This window comes from Xenia sp. Carnegie-2017, unplaced genomic scaffold, assembly GCF_021976095.1.
Source record: "Xenia sp. Carnegie-2017 unplaced genomic scaffold, XeniaSp_v1 HiC_scaffold_16, whole genome shotgun sequence".
Classification (NCBI taxonomy): Eukaryota; Metazoa; Cnidaria; class Anthozoa; order Malacalcyonacea; family Xeniidae; genus Xenia; species Xenia sp. Carnegie-2017.
Genome location: NW_025813469.1, coordinates 11,196,812 through 11,210,460, shown reverse-complemented (window position 1 = coordinate 11,210,460; position 13,649 = coordinate 11,196,812). Strand labels below are relative to the sequence as shown.

At 34.5% G+C, this 13,649-nt stretch overlaps 2 protein-coding genes across 3 annotated transcripts; one reads left to right on the top strand and one right to left on the bottom strand.

Moving 5' to 3' along the window:
* Positions 1-5,191: 5,191 nt before the first annotated feature.
* Positions 5,192-6,085, bottom strand: LOC124436068 (gigaxonin-like). The gene has a single exon (XM_046985995.1). The coding sequence runs from the start codon at positions 6,083-6,085 to the stop codon at positions 5,192-5,194; it is 894 nt and encodes a 297-aa protein (XP_046841951.1).
* A 1,092-nt stretch (positions 6,086-7,177) lies between these two features.
* LOC124437457 lies at positions 7,178-11,829 on the top strand. Of its 2 annotated transcripts, none has more exons than XM_046987435.1 (5): positions 7,178-7,275; positions 8,490-8,561; positions 8,985-9,135; positions 9,529-9,731; positions 11,159-11,829. In XM_046987435.1, the coding sequence occupies exons 2-5, from the start codon at positions 8,492-8,494 to the stop codon at positions 11,230-11,232; spliced, it is 498 nt and encodes a 165-aa protein (XP_046843391.1). In that variant the 5' UTR covers positions 7,178-7,275; positions 8,490-8,491; the 3' UTR covers positions 11,233-11,829. The 2 variants fall into 2 exon arrangements, with proteins under 2 accessions (XP_046843391.1, XP_046843392.1); XM_046987436.1 differs by having other exon boundaries at positions 9,998-11,829.
* The last annotated feature ends 1,820 nt before the right edge of the window (positions 11,830-13,649 follow it).

Sequence of the window (13,649 nt, the reverse complement as noted above, 5' to 3'; positions counted from 1 at the left end):
TTCATGCCACTAGAGCCCAGTTTTCGCACGCAATGTAAGCATGATGGAAACGAAAATTCTTAAAAATGATGTTTGAATAACATAAACCTCAATTTTCTTGTAATAACTAAAACACAAAATTTATAAAAATTAATATGAGATCGAACTTCTTACATATTTGACAATCAAAGCATATTCGAAGTCCTCACATTACAATGGCTATCCAGGAGTTATGATGTTTTTTCAATACTATCGAAAAGCTTAATGTAAAGATTTTTTGTACCAGTTTGAATAATCCATCAACGCCAATACTTTTTCATTTATCACATAATTCAGTTGAAGATTTGCAAAATAATTTTACCTCATTTTCCTCAAATTATTTACTGCTTGAGCACCGACAAAAACTTGGACAGAAACCAACTTTGACAGATTGACGTATGTTGTGAAGTGGAATAATTCATTCACTTAACCAGAGGGAGACATACTAAAGGTAATGGAAAAAAAGATATTATGTAAGATATTTTATAACTATGCACTAAAGAAGGCCTTTACAATATAACGGATTCGCTCATCACGACATCTTCATTTGCTTTGAAGGGGAAACTTTTCGGAGTAAAAACTTATTAAGTTGATAGATTAAGTCTATTTGATTGTGTTTCTAACGTTGAACAATTTCACTGCCTTTTCTTGCAACAAAAATCCTTTACTATAATGGTCTTTACTTATTATTTCTTACGGAACACTGTGTCAGTGCGGTGTTACTTATGAAGAGAACTATTCCCGAGGCAAAGTTTTCATACGTATCCACTTACAACTGTCATTTACTGTGTTATCTAGCACAGCAACTTAGAAACCGAACCATTTTTTCATTCCGCATCTATCTTTGAATCCATGATTGCTTACTTAAAGCAAATCAGCACCCTCCTGCGTCTCTTTCAGCATTTGCTAGGAGAGGTCTGCACCCCCTGTCCCACACCCCTCGAGCAATTCATTCCTACTTTATCTCCTATTCGATCATCCCTTAGTTCCTTGTCCTTTTCTATAAAGTTTTTTCATAATTTTCTTGTTAAAAATTGTAGATCTTTCGTGTATGCAATTTTTGTTGATAGTTTTGGCTCTTCTTCGTCGACTCTCCCTACCACCTGGAGATGCTGACTACAAATTCAATTTTACGAGCTCAGAAAGCGTCTGTTGTCTATTTGACATTACAAATCTTGAGTCAATGCCTGCTTTCTCAAGTGTCTCTACAACACAGCAATCTATATATGACCTGATGACCTAAACATTTGTATTATTGTATTAAATTTTAAAGTGTTGTATCAAGAGGGGTGATGATCGAGTCCCCACTGGATTCTACTTCTTCATCATTGGTTATTGCTCGCTAAGTAGTCACGTGAGAGCGCGTGCTCTCCACAAGCAAGCACAGCCCTCGCACATTCAGCTGAGTTGTTGCTCAAACCCAATTCGGGTACAGCTGATTTAAATACAGATAAACTGCTAACTATAAATACTGATACTCTGGCATTGCTTGGTCATGCTACCCCATCAATTGTCTATGCATCGGAGACAAGCTATAAAACCTTGTTTAAATAAGGAATTTGCATCTATTTGCTCACCACAGGGACCAATCACTGAGTTTCTATTTGGGGAAAAGTTCCAGGCTCAAATTAACAACATCAAAGCATCCAATAAGATTGGAGAAGCGATGGCCTCATCACGGTCTTCAGGACAGCCTATTAAAAGCAAAGAATCTTGGAAACATCCATTTTAAAATGACCAAAGTTCTTTTTTGGGGGAAAGACGTGGGAGGCCGGACCGTTCCCATGGAGCAGGTAAGGCTATGGAGTCCAATTCAAGAAACAATGGAAAAAGACAAAACCTTGAGTACACAAGATTTGGTCAAAACCTTATGTACATTACAGGTACTAGATTTTGCCTCCTCTTTATACCTGCTCTTTTAAATTTTTCCGACTTAAAGTTACTGAATTTAAGGCCGGTAGACTGGCTTCTTATGTGTAGAAATGTAAATTGCTAACCTAAGATGAATTTATTTTAGACATGGTGTCAGAAGCACATATAGAATTCTCCTCACCCCCTGTGCAAACAAAATCGCCTAGAGAGCAATTATTTACCTGCAATGATAGAATTCTTCTCAATTTGGAAATCAACATTCTATTTGCTAAACGTGTTATTGTCCACCAGTATGGGATTGGTGTCTAAATAATAAGGTATGGCTTTCCGCTTTGCATATTCCTGATAACAAATACCCTTGCTGATAAAGGGTCGCGTAGGGCCTCAGGCTCCAGTGAGTGGGCCCTTGAGTCTGCTATCCTGTCACAGGCAATACAGTGTGCTCAGTTTACACGTGATATTGATCTATTTGCCTCAAGGCTCAACTATAAATTCAAGTCTTTTGTGGCTTTTAAACCAGATCCGAAAGCTTATGCCAATAAATTCGATATATCGTGGTCAAAGTATTCATTTTATGCATTTCCACCTTTTAGTATCTTTCCAAAAGTTTAAAAAAAATTCAAAAAGACAAGGCAACAGGACTGCTTGTGATTCCGAACTGGCCGACTCAGTCTTGGCTGCCCAAAGTGATGAGAATGTTACTCCAGGAGCCAATTCAGCTGCCACTGGCAAAGCGTTTTTTTGACTCAACCCAGCCAACCAAGCTTGGTTCATCCACTATAACCAAAGCTGGTTCTACTTCTATGTCTAATCTCGGGATGATTCTCCATGACCGTGGACTTTCAGGCCGGGCTGCCAAATTGGTCCTGTAGTCTTGGAGAGAAAGTACACAAAAGCAATACGACTCGTATATCAAACGATGGCACCTATACTCTGGTGAAAAGGAAGTTGATACAGTCTCGGCAACTGTAGAAAATGGAGTGAATTTTTTGTCAGAATTGTTCCCAGACTGGTATTGGTTATAATGTCCTTAATACGGTAAGAATTGCGTTGTTGTCCAAATCGTCCTCCCTGAACTAAACCATACATATTACATATTTTAAAATGTAATCACTTAATCAACTTTCTTTTTTAAAAAGGTTCTTCGGAATCCAAATTCGGAATCATTTTTTGAAGAAAGTTGCGGTTGGAAGTTGCAAGGAAATTGAGAATGGAAGGAAAAAATGTGAGTAGTAATGGATAATGTGTGCTTTTTTCAATAAATGCACGAATCATCCTTAAGTGTTCCTATTCTCTTTCTCTTTTTAAGAACGTCAAAAAGAGCGGAAACTGCAAACCAGATAAAATGGTGAGTACCGCCATATGAAACCGCCAACTTGCGGGCTCATACTGAGGTAAACGTTATGACAGTGATATTAGTAAATCCGTGATTTGGGTATCCCCGTACTTAAATCACTAGGGATTTTGTGATTTAGGTACGAGGATATTACTCATTTTTACTCAATGTTGTATGACGTGTAAAAAAAGTCTATTGTTGTTCCTTCTAGGTCAAGGGAAATCCACTGTAGGGAAACCTCTGAAACCAACGTAATAATGGAACAAGCATAGGGAAACGATTTGTGAACGTTGGGTGGTCGGGTAGGGATACTTAAAACAAGGGAGCCATATTTGCTGGGGACGCTTAAACCTCAAATGATTTAAGGACTGGGATACGCAAAACATGGGGATACTCATATCACTTTGACACAGTGATTGAGACATTTAACTAAAATACATCTGGAACGATAACTTCTATAGTTTTGTCCCATGACTGGCTAAAGCCAAAAATACATCTAAATTTTGTCAAGCTCCCCCTTGAAGTAATGTGTGTTTTTTTCGGCGGCTGATGTTTGCTTTGCTTCTTGGCAGTGGAAAAACGTTGAAAAAATTGAAAAAAATTTATTTATTGTCGTTTTTTACACATTTGTGATTTGAAGTTGCAGCTAGCATGCCACAGCAAGATATTTTTGAGGAGAAACATTTTCAATAACAATTGAGGACGATCGATCGACAAACTAATACAACTCTACAAGAAGGAACTGAATGTGAAATCATGAGACACAATTTTTCCTTGTTGCTGCCTGATGGGTATCAAAACAGTATTCTTGACATGACTCGACCCATTCCCCCAAGCGACCTATATACTGGTGATATCTCGATTTGTGTCTGTCTGTTAACAATTTCGGGGGGATTTTTACGGAATAAGGGGGAGCGCACAATCACAATAAAGTAGAAGCTTTCGGAACTTCTTTAACTTTCTGTATGATTTTAAACGTCTGGAATCTGAATAGATATGAGGCATAAACAACGCAATACAGTAGATACTAAAATTGATTGATCACTCATGACATTTAAGAAATAAAAGATGTTTACTGTGTTTGCACAGGCTTATGCAAACCGAGGATATCCTTGGGAAAACTCGAGATCAGATCTGTGCAAGCCCGAGACCGAAGATAATGGGGACGCGGAGCTGGGGGAAATTTAGGTCCCGGATGAATGTAAACAAATATACTTTTGCCATTTGCTTTCGAGTTTCGACATAGGCGGCCCAGAAAGAAATCTGTTTGTATTTTTTCATTTTTTCATGCAATCGATTTATTCAAATAGTACTAAATATATTTCATGACTCATGTGCAATGTTTGTCACGCGCGCTATCTCGCGTGACTTCCACGTATATATGGTCTTAGAGGTCTTATATTTTGACAAGGTTTGCAACTCTCAACATACTTGGCCCAAAAAATCACTTTTAAATAGTTTAAACAAACGATAACTCTCCCCATTTCATCGTAACAGACCGTGCATCGCTAACTTTGTATAATTAATTATATATATATTTTATATTTACCAAATGTAGGCAACTATCATCTCAATTACGAAAACATGCCTTTACATAAAGTAATAATATGTAAAAAACAAACAAGAATTCCAAATAATAATTATATCACTAAAAATACGATAATTTTTCTTTAAAAAAAGACAACAAAAATCCTGAAAAATATGCGTGTAAAATAACGTAAGTTGTCAAACCCTTACAGTGTATAGTTTGAAAATTCTGAAACAAAAACAAAAAGCTTTAATTTATGTTTTACCTCATTGTAAAACATTAAATTCAGTTATGTCTCCAGTAATTTGTTATAATAATCAAAGGCTGTAAGAACATTGAAGGTTTACATATTGAACTTTAAATATTTACTGTTCAACTTAATATTAAAAAGTTTTGCTGAGTTATAATGATCTGATTATTTACAGAATATTTTATGCTTATAAATAATTTTGCCCAAAAGGTAAAATTTCAGCAATGGCTCCATATCGTGGTTCATTCATTGAAGGAAGATATGTCCATGAAGAACTGCTTCCCATTTTAAAACACTCCACTGATTTAAGACCTTCACCTTTATCATCCCAACCTCCCATGACAACAATTGTATCACCAGTTATAACTGCACAACACCATGTTCTCTTTTCCAACATGGATGGTAAGACTGTAATCTTACCTGTCTTATTGTCATACATGATAACACTGTTCAAACTTTCTTCTATATCATAACCTCCAAGAAGAACAACTTGATCTCTCCATCGAACTGTTGCCATTGCATTTAATGGATGAGGTAATGGAGGCATTTCCTTAAATGTAAGAGTCCTTGGGTTAAACTCCAAAACACTGGACAAAACTTTGCCATCTTTTTCCTCTCCTCCAAAAATAAGAACTTTATCATCAACAACAACAGCTCCATGGCCATCCTGTGGTTCAGGCATATGACACAACCTTTTCAAAACATAAGATGTTGTACCTGTTATTGTTATTTCACTGATTAAATCTGATGGTCCTTTATCAACAATGTATCCTCCAATGAGAAAGATATGTTGTTTAGAAACAACAGTTTGATGACCATTAAATCCATAAGGAAGCTTTGCAGGAAATATCCTCCATGTCAAAGGAAACTGTTTAAAATTCAATGTCTCAATTGACGTGCATTCATTACCTCCAACAACAAATAAATTATCATTATAAATAAATGATGAAGCATAACTGTGTTCATTTTCCATTGATGCAATGTTAAACCATTTCTCCTCTTTCCATGAAAATATTTCAACACTCCTGATTTGGTAACCCCCAGCAATCAAAATATCACCTTTTACTGAGTTCATCACCATTTCAATTGATGATGTCAATGTTTGAACATGTTGTTCACTTATATTCTCTTTTCAAACATTTGAAACATCATGGCTTTCATTTCTTTGGTCATTGTAGAAAGGTTTTGTTGAACATCTTTTATTTCTTTCCTTGATTCCATCATTTCTTTCTTTGATTCCATCATTTCTTTCTTTAATTCCATCATTTCTTTCTTTAATTCCATTATTTCTTTTGTAGACTGACCAGATACATCATTAATTTTTTTATTTATTTCAGTTCTATCTTGATCCATTTTTTCATTTATTTTAACCATCTGCATTTTCACTTTTTCAACATGATCAAAATTTCGTTGAAACATTTCTCTAATCTCTTCAAAGTCGTGAGAAGGAATCTTTCTGTATTCACATAACTCAGTTTCATGTTTAATCTTGTCTCGTTTGTTTATCTCCTTGTCACAACGTTCATTAGAACACAACACTGGAGCAAAACCACAATTTTCAACATGTCTTTCAAGATCTTCAACGTTTATAAATTCCGGACAACCACGACTAGCAAAGTGGCAGTTGATCTTTAACTTTGAAATCATATTATTTATAACACGCGCTGGAAGAAGTGTAGCTACAGTCAAATTATCTTGACATTGAGGACATCTTTGTTCATTAACTCGTAGATGTTCTTCAATACATTTACGACAAAAGATGTGTTCATTGTGGCACATTCTGGCATCTTTTATGACATTGAGACATATTGGACAATAAAAATTAACGTTGACAAGGCTTTCAAATCTTGATTCATCATATCCATATGAGACGTAATTATTAGGACGACAAGCCATTTCATACGTTTTCCCATATAATTCAGGATCAAAATTAATCCAAGAGTAGACGAAATTATTTGCTTATCGCTACAAGTTGAAGATAGAAAATACGTTGAAATTCCCCGTCGACGTTTGATAAACACGGACGTTAAAGGAAAAGATTACCAACCCCTAGTTTTGTATTCACATTTATGTGCAGCAAAATAAAGACAAAAAAGATAAAATTATAAATATTCGAACAGGGGGGAGACAAACATGATTAAATTAATAATTATCAGGCTGAAACGTCACCGATTACAATTTCAATCAACTAATTTCGTAGACTTCGCCATTGCTAAGCAATTTTATGTGGAACATTTCATATTTTGCTCAGGTTATTCGTTTTGAAATCAGGTATGTAATTGCATTTCTTTTCATCTATGTTATGCTAAAACCTACTTTTGTATTTCTGTTGCGATTAGGGATAAAAAACCTAAATAAATGATCAAAACATTCGCACAGAAATTTGCGAGAAATTGCACATGAAACAGTTTCTATTGGTTATATTGGATGAAGAATCCTTTCCTTTTTATTGCTTTTGGAAGTTCCAGCAAACGTGAACTCTTTTTGTAACAGTTATGGTTAAATTACAAAGGTTCTAACTAATAAAAAACCATATAACTAATACTATAGGTACATATTTTTATATAAACAATAATACCTAGGTATTCCTTTATTCATACTACCAATAAAACAATTTAAACTGGTATCTACTTACTTACTTCAATTCATACTTAGTGTTAAAATGCATTTTTAAAACGTTCAGTCTTAAAGCAAGAATGTTTGTAAGATCCACAACTTCTCAGATCACCATGAAGAGGTATTCTCTTTAATGAAAGATCATGGACAGCACATAGACTTGCATTATTTATTAGGCCTAGCTTTTCAATTTGCTATCACTGGTTTTAATGTACATAAAAGGAAGACTACATTTGTGTATATTTAGAACAATTATCATCATGGGTAAATATTTATTTTTAAAGCAATAAAATGTTTGCCCCTTTTAAGTGACGAGCTGCCAAACATCACTGAATCATTATTTTGCTATATGGCCACTGCAATGAGAAACAAAATGTAAATCTGTAATCATTCAACGATACAAGCCATCATTTTAGAAACAATACAAAATATATATGCACAGAAGATTATGTTTGATACATTAAGCAACATATAGGTATTAGAGTAAGAAGTTTTGCCAATATTTTGACTCATATTTATGTATTTAGGAAAATTTAGCAATGTTATTTGGGTGAATTTAGCTTTCATACTTTCCCTTATTTATATAATACTTGCAACACTATCCTTTGTTTTTTTTATTTTATAAAACTACAACTAAATGGTTTTCATTTGTTTAGATGGTCTGATTGACCCATTAGGAATGTTGCTCATCATAACAAAAGCGTAAAAATCACCTGGCTCAATTTTGAAACATTCATGCTCCCCCATGTTTGGATAAGGCCATAAAAATACTGAAATTGTTTAGTCATTTGAGCAAAGTGTACACCGTAAGCCGGGATCTTCTTCTATGAAGCTTGTCTTACTGACACTTTTTAAAATATAAATTGTAGAAATGCTGCCATGTGAAGCTCCTGATGCTGAATGCATCACATCTTTAGCTGGTGTTATAAAGACAAAAGAAGGTATTTCTTATATTTTATTTTATCTGTTATTATCTGGCACGAATATGTTCTTATGAAGAAGATACAATACTGCTATTGTTTTATTTTGCTTTATTTCAAATCATAATCAGTTAGAATGACATGTAGCTACAACCATCCTGTTAGATATGTACACAGAGTTACAGGTGCATTTAATTACTTCAAGATAATTTGTAATGTAATTAGTAAAAAATCGGTTTTAAATGTAACTTTAAGTTAAAAAAAGAGTGTGATTTTCTTGCTTTGTTTAAGTTTTTAAGTTTTTTAATAACATGGTTAAAAATTGTAAAGTCATCGTTTTTGCATGATAATTGCAAAAATATGGTACTGGGCCAATATCACAGAAATAAGTATATTTACGTTTTTTAATTACAATTGTGTTTTAATTACAATTTTGTCTTTCAGATGCTCCTGAAATGTTGAGTGAGAACGATGTGTCCAAAATATATTCTGATGATGAAGATTCTGATGAAGATGATTTTGATCACAATTTCACCGGAGGATTTCTTGACGACTTTTACCGTATTCGCAAAGACGTCACTGAAAAATTAAAACAGTAAGTAAAAATCCACTTGAGACTTGTAAATAATTTTTAAAAATGCTTGCAAAGGTTTCTTGTGCAAGCATAAGATACATTCAATTATAAGTTGTATTTACATTTAGAAAGTCGTGAAGTATAGCTACGTAATTAGGCACGACAAACGTTTTCTGTAAAATATAGAATGAATTCAACCATTTCTCGCACTTATGATTCAAAGCAGTGACTGACACGTGTTTAATTGTTCTGAAAAACGTTTTTTTATTAAGTTTTTTGCTTTTAAAAACATGCAAATATGAAATTTCAATTGTTATACAACGCTATATTTTAGTAAAAATCACACAGTTTACCGAAAATAAATGTCTTTTCCTACTTGATGTATGTTCTAAATAAGGAATTATTGTTTTGTAGATTTTCTTGGATAAATGGATATTGCGGGATAACATTCAACCCAGAACCACGTTTGTATGTGACTGTAGTAAAGGAGAGAAAAAATGATGAAGATTCTTTGAAGAATGAGATCAACGACAAATTTGGTTGGAAAGCGTCTGATTATATTGATTTTCGTTATGCCAACAGCTCATTACCGACGTTTCGATATTTGTCAAATCAAGGTAAAACAAAGTAAATGTCATAATCCTATGAATGTAGGTTATGAAGGTTACTTTGGTACAGTGACAATGGTTTGCAGAAAGAATCATTAAGAATCTACAGTACCGACCTCGAGTAACATGACTTGACTCGCGAGTATCGAATGGCGAGTGGGCGAGTCACTCGAGAGTGACGAGTTGTGATTGAGCGAGTGTGAGAGTTTGCAAGTGAATAAGTGACCCGCTGTTTGCGACTGAATAAAATAACTCGGAAAAATTTCTTTCTCCAGGTTCTTAAGTGTAGTGACAAGTAAAATTCGTTCAACATTTTGAAGGCAACGGTTTTATATCTTTTTATGAAACATCGGAGCAAAACGACTATTCATTTGAAGCAATACCTCGGGACCTAATGACAAAGGCCATAAACATTTAATAGCAAGAACGATATGAAACCACGGGTATAGGAAAACCATGTGTATAGGAAGGCCTTTATATCAATAGCGACTACATCCAAAACTCCAGGTCAACGAAGTTCTTTCAGAATCGAATTAAAAAGATTATACGTACCCTTGTCGCATAGCTACATTCCTTAAATATTTGGCTTTAAAGAATATTCGTTTTTTAATGCATTCTTTCCTAAGATTATATGTGTCCATAATCTAAGACTTTTAGAAGAAAATAATTGAGCGCTATTTAGATTTACTCATTGATTGCGTGCCGTTTACTTTACATTTCTCTATGGTCTCTACCGCTTTACGAATAACGTTTGTGCCTTTGTGCCATGAAAAATGTGAAGTTATTAAAATACTTTTGTAAAAAAATTCACAAGATTTTAACGTCATTAGGTCCCGATTATTGCTTCAAATGAATAGTCGTTTTGCTCCCATGTTTCATAAAAAGATATAAAACCGTTGCCTTCAAAATGTTGAACGAATTTTACTTGTCACTACATTTAAGATTATGTTTGTCGATTTCAAATACTGGAGAAAGAAATTTTTGCGAGTTATTTTATCCACTCGCAAACATCGAGTCACTTATTCACTCGCAAACTTCTCACACTCGAGAGGGACTCGCAACTGCATCGCGAGTGACTCGCTCAATCGCAACTCGTCCCTCTTGAGTGACTCGCAATTGACTCGCGAGTCACTCGCCCACTCGCCATTCGATACTCGCGAGTAAAGTCATGTTACTCGAGGTCGGTACTGAATGCACATCTGCTTTACGAGAGTTTAAATCTTAATGGGACTGAACCAAACCTGTTCACGATATTATTAATATTTTAGATAACATACCTGCGTTTTACTCGTTGAACTATGATACATGAAACACTAGCTGTAGTAGATAATCCTAATAACCAAACGAAGTTAAATTTTACATCCAAACACACGAGATTTTATCCCAGACGATTCTGTCTCGGCGAGTGAATTGTTTTAACTGCTGCTTTTTTGTAGAGAAAATTACAAAGCAACCGGTTTTGATTAAAAAAAGAATGAAAAACAAAAAAGAAGGTGTTTCGGGGGTATAGTTTTTATTAAAATACGAAACTACAAAAGCATTTATATGTTTGATGTGTTTTTCTTGTTATACTATCAGCCAAACAAATGTTCAATGTCTTCGCAAAAAATCTTTTACTTACAATTTTGCTTGTTTTTTTTAGCGAGCATGTTTAATCGTTTACGTGTTTTTCTTTCTTGGTTTTGTGTGTTCTTCCTTGAGTGAACAAATATTTATCGTTAACAGTGTTTCACACATTGTTAACGACAAATATTTCTTGCTGCTGGCAGCGTTGCATGTATTTTAGTTCAACGGTATTACTAAGATAAAATTGTATTATTTGTAAATTGCATATTTTAAAAAGAGATAACCAAAGTACAATTATACAAACGGATTTATATAAATTATAATTTGGTATCATATAGTAACTACCAAGTAGAACCCAGGAAATGATAAAAAAGTAGCTTTATGTAGAAAAGAAACATGAGTGATATGTAGCGAACCGAAGAAGATACGTGTTTTTTTAGTAGGGTAAAAAAATCAAATTTGGCCAATAGATCTCAGGCCTTTTATTATGTTAAACCATTGAAAAAGTATACTAAATATACAGTACAGCCATTCCATTGAATTTTTTCGTGTCGCGCATATATTATTACGCATGTGATTACCATAATCACACAACAGGAATTAAGAAATGACTAAGGACAGCCATTAATCTAATTAAATAAACAGGCAGTTGCACAGCGAACTGGACCTACTTTATATTTCCTGTACTGTGCCAGTGAACCAAAAAATTGAAAGTCTACGTTTGTGGACATTTTTATGCCAGTGAAGCCCAGTCTTCGCACGCAATGTAAGCATGATGGAAACGAAAATTCTTAAAAATGGTCTTTGAATAACATAAACCTTAATTTTCTTGTCATAACCTGAACACAAAATTTATAAACTTTAATATGACATCGAACTTTTTACATATTTGACAATCAAAGCATTTTCGAAGTCCACACATTACAATGGCTCTCCAGGAGTTATGATGTTTTTTCAATATTGCCGAAAAGCTTAATTTAAAGCTTTTTTGTACCAGTTTGAAGAATCCATCAACGCCAATACTTGATCACTTATCACATAATTCAGTTGAAGATTTGTAAAATAGTTTGACCTCATTTTCCTCATATTATTTACTGCTTGAGCACCGACAAAAACTTCGACAGAAACCAACTTTGACAGATTGATGTTTGTTGTGAAGTGGAATAGTTCATTCACTTGACCAGAGGGAGACATACTAAAGGTAATGGAAAAAAGTTATTATGTAAGGTATTTTATAACTATGCACTAAAGAAGACCTTTACACCATACCGGATTTGCTCATCACGACATCTTCATTGGCTTTAAGGGGAAATTTTTCGGAGTATAAACTTAAAGTGCACATACAGCCTTTCCAAATTCGATGAACTTTTCAAGTTTAGACTGTGGAAAATATGATTTCGAAGAAAATTTCGTAAAAAAATAAAAACAAAGTTTTTTTTGCGGTTTGAATTAGCTTGCTTTTGAGAAATTTCCGCGCCTCTGAGGGGACTTAAGACGAGAGGTTTGTGACGTCATTTAAGGAAACTTGAATGCGCTGCATACAAAACAACATAGTGTGAAATAACATTTCTTTATATATTGCTTTGAAATTAATATAAAAGTTGTACGAAACATGTCGACATCCGATTCTGAGTCAAGTACAGCAACAACAGCGGAAAATATTGAATTGAACAGTCGGGAATTCGATTTAGAAGACAAAGACAATCGTCATCAAATTCGCTCCGAAACACCGAGAGAATCTAATACAAATTCAATTTTACGAGCTCAGAAAGCGTCTGTTATCTATTTGACATTACAAATTTTGAGTCAATGCCTGCTTTCTCAAATGTCTCTACAACACAGCAATCTATATATGACCTGATGACCATAACATTTGTATTATTGTATTAAATTTTAAAGTGTTGTATCAAGAGGGGTGATAATCGAGTCCCCACTGGATTCTACTTCATCATTGGTTATTGCTCGCTAAGGAGTCACGTGAGAGTGCGCGCGATCCACAAGCAAGCACAACCTTTGCACATTCAGCTGAGTTGTTGCTCAAACCCAATTCGGGTGCAGCTGATATGAATACAGGTAAACTGCTAACTATAAATACTGATGCTCTGGCATTGCTTGGTCATGCTACCCATCAATTGTCTATGCATCGGAGACAAGCTGTAAAACTTTGTTTAAATAAGGAATTCGCATCTATTTGCTCACCACAGGGACCAATCACTGAGTTTCTATTTGGGGAAGAGTTCCAGGCTCAAATTAACAACATCAAAGCATCGAATAAGATTGGAAAAGCAATGGCCTCATCACTCACGGTCTTCAGGAGAGCCTATTGAAAGCAAAGAGTCTTGGAAACATCTATCCCAAAAT

Excerpts from the sequence above, each read along its gene's own strand:
- LOC124436068 (XM_046985995.1), bottom strand. The coding sequence starts at position 6,085 with ATGGTGATGAACTCAGTAAAAGGTGATATTTTGATTGCTGGGGGTTAC.
- LOC124437457 (XM_046987435.1), top strand. The coding sequence starts at position 8,492 with ATGCTGCCATGTGAAGCTCCTGATGCTGAATGCATCACATCTTTAGCT. Across the intron at positions 8,562-8,984 it reads TGTTATAAAGACAAAAGAAG|ATGCTCCTGAAATGTTGAGT; the intron begins GTATTTCTTATA and ends TTTGTCTTTCAG. Across the intron at positions 9,732-11,158 it reads TCGATATTTGTCAAATCAAG|AGAAAATTACAAAGCAACCG; the intron begins GTAAAACAAAGT and ends GCTTTTTTGTAG.